The sequence below is a fragment of the Crotalus tigris genome, unplaced genomic scaffold, assembly GCF_016545835.1.
Source record: "Crotalus tigris isolate CLP2741 ecotype Arizona unplaced genomic scaffold, ASM1654583v1 scf7180000017661.16357234195:1864864, whole genome shotgun sequence".
NCBI classification, from domain to species: domain Eukaryota; kingdom Metazoa; phylum Chordata; class Lepidosauria; order Squamata; family Viperidae; genus Crotalus; species Crotalus tigris.
The window spans coordinates 510,556-525,875 of NW_024096548.1; the positions used below are offsets into that span (position 1 = coordinate 510,556).

At 40.3% G+C, this 15,320-nt stretch overlaps 1 protein-coding gene across 13 annotated transcripts in view; it reads left to right on the forward strand.

Annotated features, from left to right (window-relative positions):
• The window catches only part of ASAP1 (ArfGAP with SH3 domain, ankyrin repeat and PH domain 1), a 168,346-nt gene that overhangs the window by 102,481 nt on the left and 50,545 nt on the right, over positions 1–15,320 (forward strand). For 9 of the 13 annotated variants that reach the window (XM_039335805.1, XM_039335804.1, XM_039335813.1 and 6 more), the window contains 4 exons: positions 368–453; positions 1,576–1,651; positions 3,986–4,072; positions 15,239–15,247. In XM_039335805.1, the coding sequence (XP_039191739.1) occupies positions 368–453; positions 1,576–1,651; positions 3,986–4,072; positions 15,239–15,247 (258 nt within the window). The remainder of the gene's footprint in view (positions 1–367; positions 454–1,575; positions 1,652–3,985; positions 4,073–15,238; positions 15,248–15,320) is intronic. The other 4 variants (XM_039335806.1, XM_039335808.1, XM_039335812.1 and 1 more) reach the window with 1 other exon arrangement.

The window sequence follows — 15,320 nt, forward strand, 5'->3', positions numbered from 1 at the left end:
GTACTGTAGAACAGGGTTACTACTTTAAAGCATTTAATGCAAATTTAGACCAAGCTATTTGATGTCTAAAAAGGATGGTAATTGTATTAGGAAAGAAGACATAACAATAGCATTAGATACGTTAGAAAGCACTATTCGTCACAGTATTGGTTTAATGTAAAATATCCTTGCTATGTTTTACTCTTCTACATACAACACAATTTTAATCACACATTAGCAGTGTGCCTTTAGATGCTAGCTGTAAACAACTTGCGAGATAATTGCTAAATTTGTTAAAATAGATTTCAAATAGAACCTGCATTTGAATGCAGCTAAGCCCAAATGTATAATTATCTACTGAGCTTTTATTTTATTTTTCTTTCCATAGTATCTCATTAAGGTTAATGAAATCAAGACAAAAAAGGGCGTGGATCTTTTACAGAATCTTATTAAGTATTATCATGCACAATGCAAGTGAGTATATTTTTTCAGATATTCATCTGCAATGGGTTATTTAAAATTTAGAAGGTTTTTTTTTCTCCTCGGGGATGACATCACCTGCTTTTATTGAAATTTCTCCATTTTAAAAAACAAAACAAAATTTGAACGGCCTTTGTTCAAAACCTCAGATGAAGTCTCAGGTATTTAATTCCTATTCGGCATAGAATGTTTGATTTGATTATCCTTTCACTGTCGTACAAACTGGTTTGAACAACGAATCAAGAGGTGACTTGATATAATCTGGAAAGAGAAGAAAAAAGCTGCTTTGAATGTAAGATATAATTCACATGAAAGGAAATTTGCTACTGCTTGGCCTGTGCTCGTTAAGTGAATCAGTCAGTCATTAAGTGAATCTGGCTTGCCTGCTAACTTGGCTTATCAGAAGGTTGCAAAAGGTGATCACATGACCTTGGACACTGCAACCATCATAAATACATGCCAGTTGCCAAGTGCCTAAATTTTGATCACATGACCATGGGGATACTGCAATCATCGTAAGTGTGAAAACGGGTCATAAGTCACTTTTTTCAGTGCCGTTGTAACTTCGAACCATCACTAAAGGAATGGTTATAAGTCGAGGATTACCTTAATCAAATTTATATGGTGACCCATCTCATATAAAATGACTCTGGGCAGTTTATAACAATCAGAATTTAAAAAAAAACACACACACATAGTCATAAAAAATTAAAATCAATATTAAAAAATGAAATTTTGTAAGAATCTAGAAACCCCAGAGAGAGAATGAATATATTCATCTCTGGAATGGAGTGGAGTGGGATGGGATGGGATGGGATGGGATAGGATAGAATAGAACTGGAAGGGACCTTGGAGGTCTTCTAGTCCAGCCCCCTGCTCAAGCAGGAGAACCTATACCATTTCAGACAGGTGATTGTCTAGTCTCTTCTTAAAAATTTCCAGTGATGCCCACGATTTCTGGGGGTAAGCTGTTCCACTGGTACATATCTCTGGTTCCCCTGTTGACACAGGGATGTGAGGAATGGGGCTAACCTAAGTATTTGGGGGGGGGGGACCTGTGAAATTTAAAATCCGATCCCAATATTGCTGATAAATAACATTTTATTTTCATTATAGTTTCTTTCAAGACGGCTTGAAGACAGCTGATAAACTCAAACAGTACATTGAAAAGCTAGCTGCTGATTTATATAACGTAAGTCATTCATAAGATAGGGCCTTTTTGATCATTACCTTCGGCGGGGTTTACATATCCGAGAATAAAAAGGGAGGTGGGATTCACAAAATCATTTTTACAAAAGGACTACCTGGCCTTGCCGACTTTCAGATTTCTTTAAACTAACTGGACTAGTTTGCTTAGATTGCTGAGAATGAAATGTCTATAGAGATACTCAGTCAATCCAGGTTATGGTTGTCCCAAAGGTGCTTTTACAGGAGGCAACTGCACTCTTCTTGTTTTTATTTGAAGATGTTTCGCTTCTCATCCAAGAAGCTTCTTCAGCTCTGACTGGACGGTGAGGAATGGAAGGATTTATATTCCTTGCAGACAGCTGGTCATTTGCCTTCTTTTGGAATGACCAAAAGAAGACTCAGAGAATGCAAATGACCAGCTGTCTGCAAGGAGTATAAATCCTTCCATTCCCCACCATCCAATCAGAGCTAAAGAAGCTTCTTGGATGAGAAGCAAAACATCTTCAAATAAAAACAAGAAGAGTCCAGTTGCCTCCTGGAAAAAAAACCAAACACCTTTGGGATGAGAATGAAACTGATTTACAAGTGTGGCCTCAAATGGAATGACATTGTTTCTGCTGTGTTTTTATGAGTTCATTCTCCTGCATTGCTTGAAAAATGAAAGTATTTGGCTGGCTACACATTTGAATAGCCCTCTGGTAGATTGGCTCTGTCGTGGTACATTATAGAAATAAATAACCTTATTATAAGTTTAGGAACTTTGGGGGGAGCTTTTAAGCCAGTCTTTCTTAACCTTGGCAACTTGAAGATATGTGGACTTCAACTTCCAGAATTCCCCAGCCAGCTAATGCTAATGCTGGCTGGGGAATTCTGGGAGTTGAAGTCCACACATCGTAAAGTTGCCAAGATCAAGAAACACTACTCTAACCTATACCATTGCTCTGCACCCATGTGGATATTACGACGACTTTTCAACATTACTTGGGAATTTGTTCCAGCCATTTATTTTTTAAAATTCAACTATATTTCTATAACGTACCTCTTATGTACCTAGGTCAGGGCTAGGCAACCTTGGCTCTTTGATGACTCGTGGACTTCAACTCCCAGAATTCCTGAGCCAGCCGTGCTGAGGGGAAAGGGAGAGGTTTCCAAGCTGAGCCATGCTGGCTCAGGAATTCTGGGAGTTGAAGTCCACGAGTTATAAAAGAGCCAAGGTTGCCTACCCCTGACCTAGGTTAATACTCAACCAGCCCCACTATTCTGAGAGTCTCACGTGCTGGCAGTTAGTGTTAAAAGGATTAGTGTTGTAAAATGGTGTTTTGTAGCGTGAGGAATGCCTGACTTTGTGGTCAAACCATGGGATCAGTAATTTTTTGAAAGTGACTGTGGTTGTTTTAGAAGAGGCTGAACATACTTCCTCTATTTAGCTTGTTTTGAATATATATTGGTAAAAAAGGAATAAAGAAAATCTGCATTCTCAATACTTCCTTTCTGGAGTGAGCAGATTATAGTTTTCAGATAATAAAAAATAATGAAGAGAGGGGGAAAAAAGCAAATATTTCATCTCCATTACACATACATATAGTTAATTAGAGTATAAGGCATTGGGCTAGGGACTAGCAGATGGTGAGTTCTAGTTCTGCCTTAGGGATGAAAGCCAGCTGGGTGACTTCTGACCAATCACCAGGAGACTCTTGAATTTTAGTCCCGCCTTAGGCATGAAAGCCAGCTGGGTGACTTCTGGCCAATCACCAGGAGACTCTTGAATTTTAGTCCCGCCTTAGGCATGAAAGCCAACTGAGTGACCTCTGGCCAATCAACAGGAGTCTACAAACTTCAGTCCCACTTTAAGCATGAAAAACATCTAGGTCAGAGGCCCCCAATCCTTCGGGCACCAGGGACCGGTTCCAAGGAGAGAGGGGGCGTGTTTTCGTGTGCTGCCTGCATCCTGCGGATGGGGCTTCACTTGTTTGTGTGGCTCAGTTTCTGACATGCTGCGGGCCGGTACCAGTCCATGGACCGTGGGTTGGGGACCCCTGATCTAGGTGACTTTGAGTTAATCACCAGGAGACTGTGAGTTCTAGTCCCACCTTGGGTGTCCTTGGGCCAGTCACACACTTTCAGCCCAATTCTCCTCAAAGAGTTGTTATGGGGGGAAATAGGAGGAGGTAGTATTAAAGTATGTTTGCTGCCTTGGGTTACTTATATACTAATAAAGGAGGGATAAAAATCTAATATTATATACAGGCACGAAGACACACATGTAAGTATATTGATGTTGATCCAAATACTAAAGAAACGTACATGGGTAACAAGTTGTGGATATTTTTTGCTCTAGATAAAACAGACACAAGATGAAGAAAAGAAGCAGCTCACTGCACTGAGGGACTTGATCAAATCCTCATTACAACTTGACCAAAAAGAGGTAAGAATCACAAGCAAAACGAGTATCAGCAAAGGGTTGGATGCCATTGACTCCATTTTACACTTAGTAAAGTCTGCATTTAAAATTACGTTAAAAAAAACCCCATCCTAATTGGGTTATTTGCATTATATTAATTATTTATATACAGTATGGAATATGTAGTTTCTTATAATTAATAGCTTACGGCCAGAGAATATGGGAAAACAAAATGAAGAAATAAAACACCTGAGCAATTCTTGGGAAATATTTGTAATATTATAAAGTCTCCTCATTTATCGCAAGTTACTATCTGCCATTCTTCAAGGATATCACAAGTAGGACTCAAACATGCTGCCAATCACACAAAGACCAAAGTGCTTCTAGCTTATAGTATATGTGAGCCCTAAAAGGTAACCTAAAGTAAGAAGCCTACTATTTAATCTTTCCAATTTTAAGTCTTTTGCATTATCTTTTAAAGTTTTTATTATTCTGCAAACTAGAATCCCTGTAGCAATGAGATGGACGGAATATAAATTTAGTAACTAAATAAACCAATGCCATGTAAGGCTAGAACTACTTTTATTGGAACAGTTCTAAGGATAGAATCTTGCAAGTCTGAATGGGCTTCCCTCCTTCCACACTTTCTCTTCATGAGAGTTGGAGAGGGGCCTTTCTGAGACATTTTGTCAAATTATTTTCTTGGAACGGGCTCAAACTGTACTTGTCTGATCCTTGCTTTAGTGCAGTGAGGTCTCTCCTTGTAGTTCTTTAAGGCCATTCCCTAAGACATTTTTAGTATAATTCTTGTGATGGAAAATACCAGAGAATTGTTGGTAGCCATTTAGATCTTCAGGTTCAACTCTCTTGCCATTCCCTGAACCCATTCCTGGAGTTGACGGGCTGTCCCCCAAGCTCAGGACAGAAAACACCTTGCTTTCTGTCCCAAAAGTGGACAATCATCTTCTGTTAAGACTAAGCATATCTATCCAGCTCCTTCAACTTTCATAGCAGTGAGTTCCTTGATCATCTTTGAGTTGAGCTCCATTTTATGACCTTTCTGCTGTGGTTGTTAAGCAAACCACCGCCATTATTAAGTGAATTGTATTAAGCGAATCTGCCTTTCCCCGCTGACTTGATTATTGGAAGATGGCTGGGAAGTTTGCAGAGATTCCTTAATTTTCTCAGGATTTTTCTGTTGACTTCTTTATCCTCTGTCTTCTACTTCAGTCAGGCGCGCCCTCTTCTTAGTTGGACAGCCATTTGTCTGAAATGGTATAGGGTTTCCTGCCTGAGCAGGGGGTTGGACTAGATGACCTCCAAGGTCCTTTCCAACTTTATTATTATAAATCAATTGCTACCATTTCTTTTACATGCTGGCATTTATGGGATGTTATTAGATTTGGTTGAAATTGGGCATATCCATAGATCAGCTCAGATAAATGAAAAATGCTGTGTGGCAAAATATTAGGTCAACCTGTGTCCTTTTAAAACTATCCCGTTTTTCCCATTAGATTCTCAGGTATTCTGCCAAACTATTTGTCTATTTGTGAAGTGGTTAGCGCTCTCTCTCTCTCTCTCTCTCTCTCTCTCTCTCTCTCTCTCTCTCTCTCTCTCTCTCTCTCTCTCTCCCCCCTTCTTTCTGAGTGTTTGATAATCATTTGCTTATCCAGCTATTTCCTATAGATCTATCCTTCCACCTATCAGCTAGCCTGCCAGCCAGCCAACTCCCTCCATCAGGGGTGTAACTCTAGGCACCTTACATATTTTGGTTAAATCAGAAAACAGGTAACAGAAACAACAAAAGACAAAAATGCATATCATGCGCTAGAGAAGTACAATCAACTGACAACATTATTCCGAGCAATCAGTATAAGCTATCAGGGAGCAGATTGTCCTACTTTAGAACCATATTTTTATAGCTTTATGAAAGAACCACCAATGTATGGGTCATATATTCCTTGCAATGTAATCCAGATAGGAAGCACACCCTGATGAACTAATTCCACTTTATTGTAAACAGAACCTTGCAAGTCTTTCCTCCCTCATGCCTTTACTGCTAAAGAAAATGGGAAGGGCCCCTTCTGAGTTGTTTGTACACCCACATTCCTTCTGTGGGCTAAGCAACCTCTTATCTTATCCAACCATTCCCCTAACTGTGACTCCTCCCCCTTGTCTGCCAAGGTCATTTGCACCTACCATTTCATCACTTTGGGAGGATATTGTTTTATAGGGTACACACAGCTTAAGAGAAGGCCTGTCTCCTAAGCTCACAGAAGAAATGGGGGTGTGGAAAGCACCTCAAGAGATTATGTTACTATAGCCTCCATAATAAAGGTATGTCATTACTTAGGATGTTGATTTCTTGTCTGGGAGGACTGACATCAATCTTGCAAGTCTCAAAACACATCTCTGCTCCATTGCCTTCACTTTCCAGGGAACTAGAGAAGGTCTTTTCTGAGGTGCTGCCACATCTCCATTCCTTCTGTGGGCTAAGAGGTCTCTTGCCGCACCATTGTTGCTCTTCCTCCTCCCCCCAAGGCTGATCCCACAGACCATTAATCAATCAGTGGAATGGCTTGCCTTCATAAATTGTAATGCTTCATCACCGGAGATTTTAAGAAAAGATTGGACAACCACTTGTCTGAAATAATATAAAGTCTCCTGTTTCAGCAGGGTGTTGGGCTAGTACAGGGCTTTTCTACCTTTTCACCCATCGTACCACTTTTAGGATATGGCAACATCCGAGTACCACCAGTCGCCTAGCAAGGTGTCAAAAACTTGATGACCAAAAAAAGAAGAAAAAAAGTGGTCAAGTACAGGTAATCCTCGACTTACAACAGTTCGCTTAGTGACTGAAGTTACAATGGCACTGAAAAAAGCCCCCCCCCAAGTCACAGCCGAGTAAGACACCTGCCTGCCCACCCGGCGGCGCTCTTCCTCCTGTCCGAGGTTTTCATTGTTGTGAGCATTTCTGTTGAGGATTGGCAGCAGAGGTGGGGTGGGGGGGGGTGTTTGGTTTTTATTCCCTCCGTCTGCTGGGTGGTTGCAGCAGGTTTTGGTCACTTCACATGATCTTGGGACACTGTGACCGTCATAAATATGAATCAGTTGCCAAGCATCTGAATGTAAATCACAAGACCCTGGAGATGCTGCAACATTCCAGCTGATCGGCGCTTCTTCTGGGCTCAGCGGAAGCACCAGGATCAGCGCCGAGCTCCAGCTGGAGCCTGGAGCTGATCCTGGCGCTTCCGCTGAGCCCTGACAGCCCTGCAGCTCCAGCCATCTCTTGCTCAGGCTTGTGCGGTGCTGCCACCGGTTCAGCTCATTCCCCTCCCCTGCTACCACTTTTCTAGGATGGTCGCGTACCACCTGCCAGGTGCCAATGTACCACAGGTGGTACCCGTACCACTGGTTGAAAAGCCCTGGACTAGTAGACCTCCAAGGTCTCTTCCAACTCTGTTATTCTATTCTATTCCATTCTGTTCTGTTCCGTTCCATTCTATTCTTCTTCAAGATGATAGCATTTATGAAGGGACTTAGAATTCAGAAACCCTTTCAGATAAGATAAATCAGATAGAAAGAGAAGGAAGTTGGTCTTATAAGTAACCAGATCCTAAGTCTCAGAGGGCTTTATAATTGACAACCAATGAATTGCATTTAATATTACTGTAGAGTTCCACCTTTAGATTAATATTTCTATAGCCCACTGAGTTAAAAAGTGGAATAAAAGAGTTTTAATAAAATAATAGCCATCTTCTTCTCAGTCTGAGAATCAGGTGGCAATGCTCACTGATTCTTATTTTGCCAAACTCAGATATGCTAGAAGAATGTGTAATTGCTGCTTATAAAATTCTTTAATACTGACTTTCTCCATGCATCGACAATGGGCAAAATTAACTATAGTCATAGTTTATTTAACCTAGATAGCATTAAAGTGAGTATGCTTTTTATATGTTTATTAGTTTCTGCTGTGCCCTTTCACATTTTTTAAAAATAAAGCCACTTTATTCCTTTAGTGGATTGTGCATTGATGTATCTTACCTGAATTTAGAGAAATATTTATTTCCTTGGGCAAATTAGTTCATATTAATTTAAGATTTTCTGGCAAAGAATGAACAAAAACCATCCCTCACAAGGTTTTTATAGGTCACTATTAACACTATTCAAAACCTATTTTGTTTCTTTGGAGAACAAACTAACTCTGACTGAAACTGATTGCTAAATGAATCATTAAAATATTTTTTTGTGAAAAGCTACGAAACAATACTGTATTTATTTTAACAACTTTTCTGGTATATTTCAGGGCTGAAACATCACCATTTAAAATTAGTGATTAAAAGAATGCAACGTTTACAATAAGAATCACACAGAAACAGAATTCATTCCAGAATCTGAAATAAAATGACAACAACCTTTAAACTCTCCTTTTAAGATCAGAATTTGCAAAACAGATGCAAAAATAGTTCTTTAGATTCCAATCTGCGGAGGAAGCAGAAATTATATCTTTGAAAGAGAATTATGTAGCCACAAAACTCCACGGAGAAGCTTGTTTTTCCCATGCCTACCAATTTAATGGCCTGCAAGTAGCACGTTGACCCATATTTTTGTGGCCCTCTCAAAGGCCAGTTAGGCTTAAATAGTTGAAGGAAGTACTTTAAAACACCCAGTTCCAGGATGCTTAGCATTTTATTGGCACTAGTTTAATTCAGCCATTACTGTCTTTCATTTATCCGATGCTCAACAACCCTGCCTAAATGTATCTTCCCCTGGAATCCTTTCATTATGGTGATTACCATAATGATAACTCTTTCATTTTTGGAGCTTCCTGTGTTTTTGTTCTAGAACGTTGCTTTGTTTTACTTTGTTCTCTTTTATTCAACTTTAAATAGCTCAGCTCAGGCTGGCAAGTTTAAGACTTGTGGACTTCAACTTCTAGAAGGCCTAGCCAGCCTGGCTCAGGGGTGTCCAAGCTTGGCAACTTAATGATAATGATAATGATGATAATAATAATAATAAAGTTGGAAGGGACCTTGGAGGTCATCTAGTCCAACCCCCTGCTCAGGTAGGAAACCCTATACCATTTCAGACAAATGGCTGTCCAGTCTCTTCTTAAAAACTTCCAGTGTTGGAGCATTCACCGCTTCTGGAGGCAGGTTGTTCCACTGATTAATTGTTCTAGCTGTCAGGAAGTTTCTCCTTAGTTCTAGGTTGCTTCTCTCCTTGATGAGTTTCCATCCGTTGCTTCTTTATTTATTTTATTTATTTATGAGACTTATATACCGCTTTAAGTGCAAGCACTCTCTAAGCGGTGTACACCAGTAAGCAATGTATATATATATATATTTACATTGCCCCCAACAATCTGAGTCCTCATTTTACCTACCCCGGAAGGATGGAAGGCTGAGTCAACCTTGAGCTGGTGAGATTTGAACCGCTGACCTGCTGAACACAGTCAGCTAAAGTGGCCTGCAGTACTGCACTCTAACTGCTGCGCCACCTCGACTCTTGTCCTGCCTTCAGGCTCCTTGGAAAATAGCTTGACTCCCTCTTCTTTGGGGCAGCCCCTGAGATATTGGAACACTGCTATCATGTTCCCCCTCGTCCTTCTCTTCATTAAGCTTTTAAGACCTGTGGACTTCAAATCCCAGAATTCCCCAGCCATCATAGCTGGCTAGATAATTCTGGGAGTTGAAGTCCATTAGACGTAAAATTATCAAGATTGGACAAGCTCTTTAAACTTAATTTACCCTTCATTTTACACATGGAGGATTGAATCTACTGGCTTTAGCCATATGACCTTGAAAGATTCATCCCACAGATGGCATTGTTGTAATAGCAAGCTTCTTCCTTGTGAGGATTCAACTTTTGCCTCTTGTCCCTTGGGAAAACAGGCTGTGAACACTGCCAGATATTTTGCAAGTAGCCTTGGCTCAGATGTTTCTCTCACCAGCGAGCTCCTATCTGGGAAAGCTCTTATATTTAGAAACTATTATGGTTACTTTGTCTTCCTCCAAAGTTCCTGCAATCAGTGCAAAGTTCCTGGAGCCTCCCTGCGATGGTTCAGGTAGTCCTCGACATAACAACCATTCATTTAGTGACCATTCAAAGTTATAATGACACTGGAAAAAGTGACTTATGACTAATTTTCATACTTATGTCCCTGCAGTCATGTGATTGTATGCTCTGCAGCTGGTTAGTATTTATGACGGTTGCAGTGTCCCAAAGTCACATGATCACCTTTTGCAACCTTCTGACCAGCAAAGTCAATGGGGAAGCCAGATTCACTTAACAACTGCGGAAAGAAAAGTCATAAAATGGGGCAAAACTCACTTAATAACTGCCTCACTTAGTGATGGAAATTTGGGGGTCATAAGTCAAAGACTACCTGTGGGTGGAAATGACTTTGGGAAACAGACAAAGGCCTACAGCGTGATAATAGCAATAGCAATAGCACTTAGACTTATATACCGCTTCACAGTCCTTTACAGCCCTCTCTAAGCAGTTTACAGAGTCAGCATATTGCCCCCAACAATCTGGGTCCTCATTTTACTGACCTCGGGAGGATGGCAGGCTGAGTCAACCTTGAGCCGGTCAGGATCGAACTCCTGTCAGTGGGCAGAGTTAACCTGCAGTTCTGCATTCTAACCACTGTGCCCCCACAGCTCTTTGGCAGCTCAGTCCGCAGCTGGTGGAAAAGCATGGGAGCATTTCTAGTTTTCCAGAGACTAAAAACAGAGGAGGCAGAAAATAGTTGAAGTCTTGCGAGATCCTGTTAATGTAGCTGCCATGGTTCTGATGCTTAAGACTAACAAAATCAGAACTCCGAGACTAGAGGCTTCCTCAAAGAACATGTTTATTGGTTACAAAATATCTGTATGGTCAAAAATGAAACCAAGTCTGAAATTCCCTCCAAGGAGTTACACTATTATAAAGTCAAATTTCCTACCCCAGTGCTATGCAATTGGCTAGGCTCACCAATAGAAAAACTTGGTGGCCTTTCCAACAACGCCCAATCCTCTAAGCCAGAGTCTTCAAACTTACCCGTTTTATGACTTGTGGACATCAACTCCCAGAATTCGGGGAATTGAAATCATAAAAGGGCCAAATTTGAAGACCCCTGCTCTAAGCTAACTGATAGAATGACCTTGGCTCCCACAGGACTCAGAATTGTTTAGTGGTTCTTAACCTTTTTGAACGAATTGCCCCCTTGAGCCAATGAGAAAGTTGTCATCGCCCCCCTCTCAATCACAACATAGGAAATAATTCTTTGATTTATGCAAACACTTGTTTTGTTTTCTTTAAAATTGTCATCAAGACATATCGATGCAAATAATTTATTTCCAGTCTTTTTCCCATATCTCAACTGTGTGAAAAATTTTGGTGCTACCCATCACTTTGTTCCCAAACTTCGTGATACATATATTTCATTATTATCTTAGTTATTCAAGAGACTTAAATGTAATGACCACTGAAAACAAAATTCAATTGCAAGAAAGTGAAATGCCCGAAAAAAAAAAAACAGTAATATTTAATGATTGAATTATAAGTGAAATTTAAGACACAAAAAGAAATATAAAAATGGTAGAGGCTGCTGCGCAACGTGCATGAAGATAAGCAATGCATATTCACATATGTACGGTGTTCTGTACTGAAGCTAGCTGGAGGAACATTTGAAAATACAATTCAATCCACTAATAGCGAGCGATCTGATATTTTTGTACGACAGATATACAGCGATTCACTGTATGAAAAAGTCTCAAAAGTGTCCCCAAAACTTCTCGCTCCATCACCCCCATATCGCCCCCTTTTCGTTCCATCGCCCCCCTGAAAAACAAAATCGCCCCCTGGGGGGCAATATCGCCCAGGTTAAGAACCACTGGTTTAGACTAGCGAAAATACTCCGCACCCCCTCCCTTTTTTGTGGCAACCTAGAACAATCAAGATGGATTCAGCCAGGTTCGTTGTAGAGTTGACAGCAGCCTTACAATAAGATAGGATTACATCATCTGGTCGTGTTTCTTGTCTGGACTCCCTTGCAAGACTGATATCATGAGCTGAGCTGTCTTTTCCAGGACATTGCCCTGGCTGCAAGATTGCCTCTTGTCTTCCAAGGTCATTCCTACATATCATCTACTTCTTGTTGTACTTCAAGTCGCTAAATCGTGTCCAACTCTTGGCAACCCCATGGACCATAGCACTCCAGCTCTCTGCTCTCCCCGTCCTCCATTGTCTCCTGGAATTTGCCCAAAATCATGTTCGTTGTGTTGATGACACTATCTATCTCCTCCTCTGCCATCCCCTTCTCTTTTGCCTTCCATTTTTCACAACAATCAGGGTCTTCTCCAAGGAGTCCTCTCTTGTCGTTAGGTGGCCAGAGTATCTGAGCTTCAGCTTCAGGCTCTGTCCTTCCAAAGAACAGCCAGGGTTGACTTCCTTTAGGATTGACTGATTGGATCTGCTTGCAGTCCAAGGGACTCCTCAAGCGTCATCTCCAACTCCACAATTCGAAAGCATCAGTTGTTTTGGGCTCAGCCTTCTTTATGGTCCACCTCTCACAGCCATACATTACTACCGGGAGACCCATTTAATGAAAAGAAGGGGTACAGAAATATGAGTAATATATCTCATTTATTCACAATAGGTTTTTTCTTTTCTTTTCCAGTCCTGCTGTTCAACACTAGCCCTGCCCAGTTGTTGTGAATGAAACACCAACACACTCCAAAGGTCATTTTGCTCCCTGGGCATGTAGGATGGGATTAAAAAGTTAGATTTGTTGCTCTAGTACATGGGCATGTGCCTCCCCTCCAAATAACTCTCCAGTGTAGAGCTTTTTTGTTAAATCCTCTCGGAAATCTGTTTGCGAGTTTTGCATGATGAAGGGAACAACATGAACCCTGGCGTTTTGTGTACTGTTTTCCACAGTGACTTTGTGGAAAGTGTTTCTAGGAAAATAGGCTTGCTTACCATGAGTTTCTAATTAGTGTCATAATAATAATAATAACAACAACAACAACAACTGTGGCAAAAGCAAGCAAGGGTAGTACCAATAGTAATAGGCTCCTTAGGTGCAATCCCAAAACAACTGGAGCACCACTTGAACACCATTGGCATTGACAAATTCGCTATTAGTCAATTGCAAAAGGTGGCCTTATTAGGAACTGCTTCCATCCTGCGACGATACCTGTAATACCATCAAACATCCACATCTGCCTATCCCAGGTCCTGGATAAGGACTCGATAGGTAGACAAAATGCCAAATCCAGTCTGAACATCTGGCTGACTGTGCGATGATCCATAATAATAATAATAATAATAATAATAATAATAATAATAATAATAATAATAATAATAATAATAATAGAAAATGATAAAATTAAACTGCTCTGGGACTTCAGAATTCAAACAGACAAGCACCTGCAACATAACACCCCAGACTTAACAATTGTCGATAAGAAAGACAAAAAAGTCTGGATAGTGGACGTGGCAGTGCCTGGAGACAGCAGAATAGACGAGAAAGAACTGGAGAAGATAACAAAATACAAAGACCTACAAATAAAAATAGAAAGACTGTGGCAAAAGCAAGCAAGGGTAGTACCAATAGTAATAGGCTTCTTGGGTGCAATCCCAAAAGAACTGGAGCACCACTTGAACACCATTGGCATTGACAAATTCGCTATTAGTCAATTGCAAAAGGTGGCCTTACTAGGAACTGCTTCCATCCTGCGACGATATCTGTAATACCATCAAACATCCACATCTGCCTATCCCAGGTCCTGGGTAAGGACTCCATAGGTAGACAAAATACCAAATCCAGTCTGAACATCTGGCTCACTGTGCGATGATCCATAATAATAATTTTCTCAAGGCTGATATTAAAAGTAGAAGAAGGTAGAAGCAGTGTTTCTCAACCTTGACAATTTTAAGGCATGTGGACTTCAACTCCTAGAATTCCACAGCCAGCAATGCTGGCTGTGGAATTCTGGGAGTTGAAGTCCACAAGTCTTAAAATTGTCAAGGTTGAGAAACACTGAGGTAGAGCAAGTGCATAGTGTAAAATTCTTCCATGCTAACCAGATCATCTCCTTCGATGCTTTGTTCCCTATAAAAATTGCAAAAACACTGTTGCCATTCTGGATCTACGTTTGAAAGTGTGGAGGAGAAAAACAATTTGGGAAACAGAAGCATGTAGAAGGATGAAGGGTGTTCTGGTGTTATATTTGCGAGTAGGAAAAAAGAAATCTCCTTATAGGGACTTTTCTGTGTTTCCCAAATTTACCCACAATATTGTGTTCATTTTAGTCGCATGCTAGTTGACACGATGCAAAGAAAAGGACTCAAATCTTGTGGGAAATCAGCTGCTCTTGTTTCAGATTCAACAAATCTTAATGAAAGTGAAACATGGGGAAAGGAGGAAATTGTGGTTAAATTTTAGTCTCGTTAATTTCAAATTCAGAATCCGTGGCCATTTATCAGAACATACGCTATAGAATGGTTGTCAGTAAGTTCTTGGTATTGCTGTTTCATTCTACCTTTTAAAAAAGCATACACACATAACAGGTGATCTTTGGCTTATGATCAGATTTAAGCCTGGAATTACAGTCGTAAGTTGTACCAGTGTTTAGGAGGTCCATCGTGTGATTGCACCCAATTTTATGACTTTTTTTTTTTTTGCAGTGATCGTTAGCAAATCCATTATTTGCAATGGGTGCTTTTTGGGGGGGTGGAAAAACCAGAAGTAAACGCCAACATACAGCAAAACACAAAACAAAACAAAAAAACCATTGTAAATTGTGGCCACATGATCACAGGATATTGTAAACTGCCATAAAGATGGGCCAGTTGCCAAGCATCCAAAATGCAATCACATGACCAGGGGATGGGGATAGCCATTGGGATTTTGGAATAGGGTTGTAAGTATCCTGGGGAGGTCCATTGTAGCTGTGAATGGATGCTAAGTTACCTGTACACACAATTTCCATGGGGATTTGTGTCACATCTTTCTATTGGCATTAAGAATTTTATTATAAAAAACAATTGTGTGATCCTTTCTAACTATTTTTTATTACACCCCTTATTAAGTGTTGAGCATTGAAGTAGGCTGCAAAGTATTATCCTTTTAGAAAAATAAATTGTCTTACTTTTCTCTTTCTTTCTCTCTTTTTTTTTTTTTGCCTTCTCTGATCGAAGTCTAGGAGAGTAAGTCAATGCATTAATAGCTATTATATTCACAGTAAATTTGCAGATCTTGTCGTCACTGTCAGTCACATAT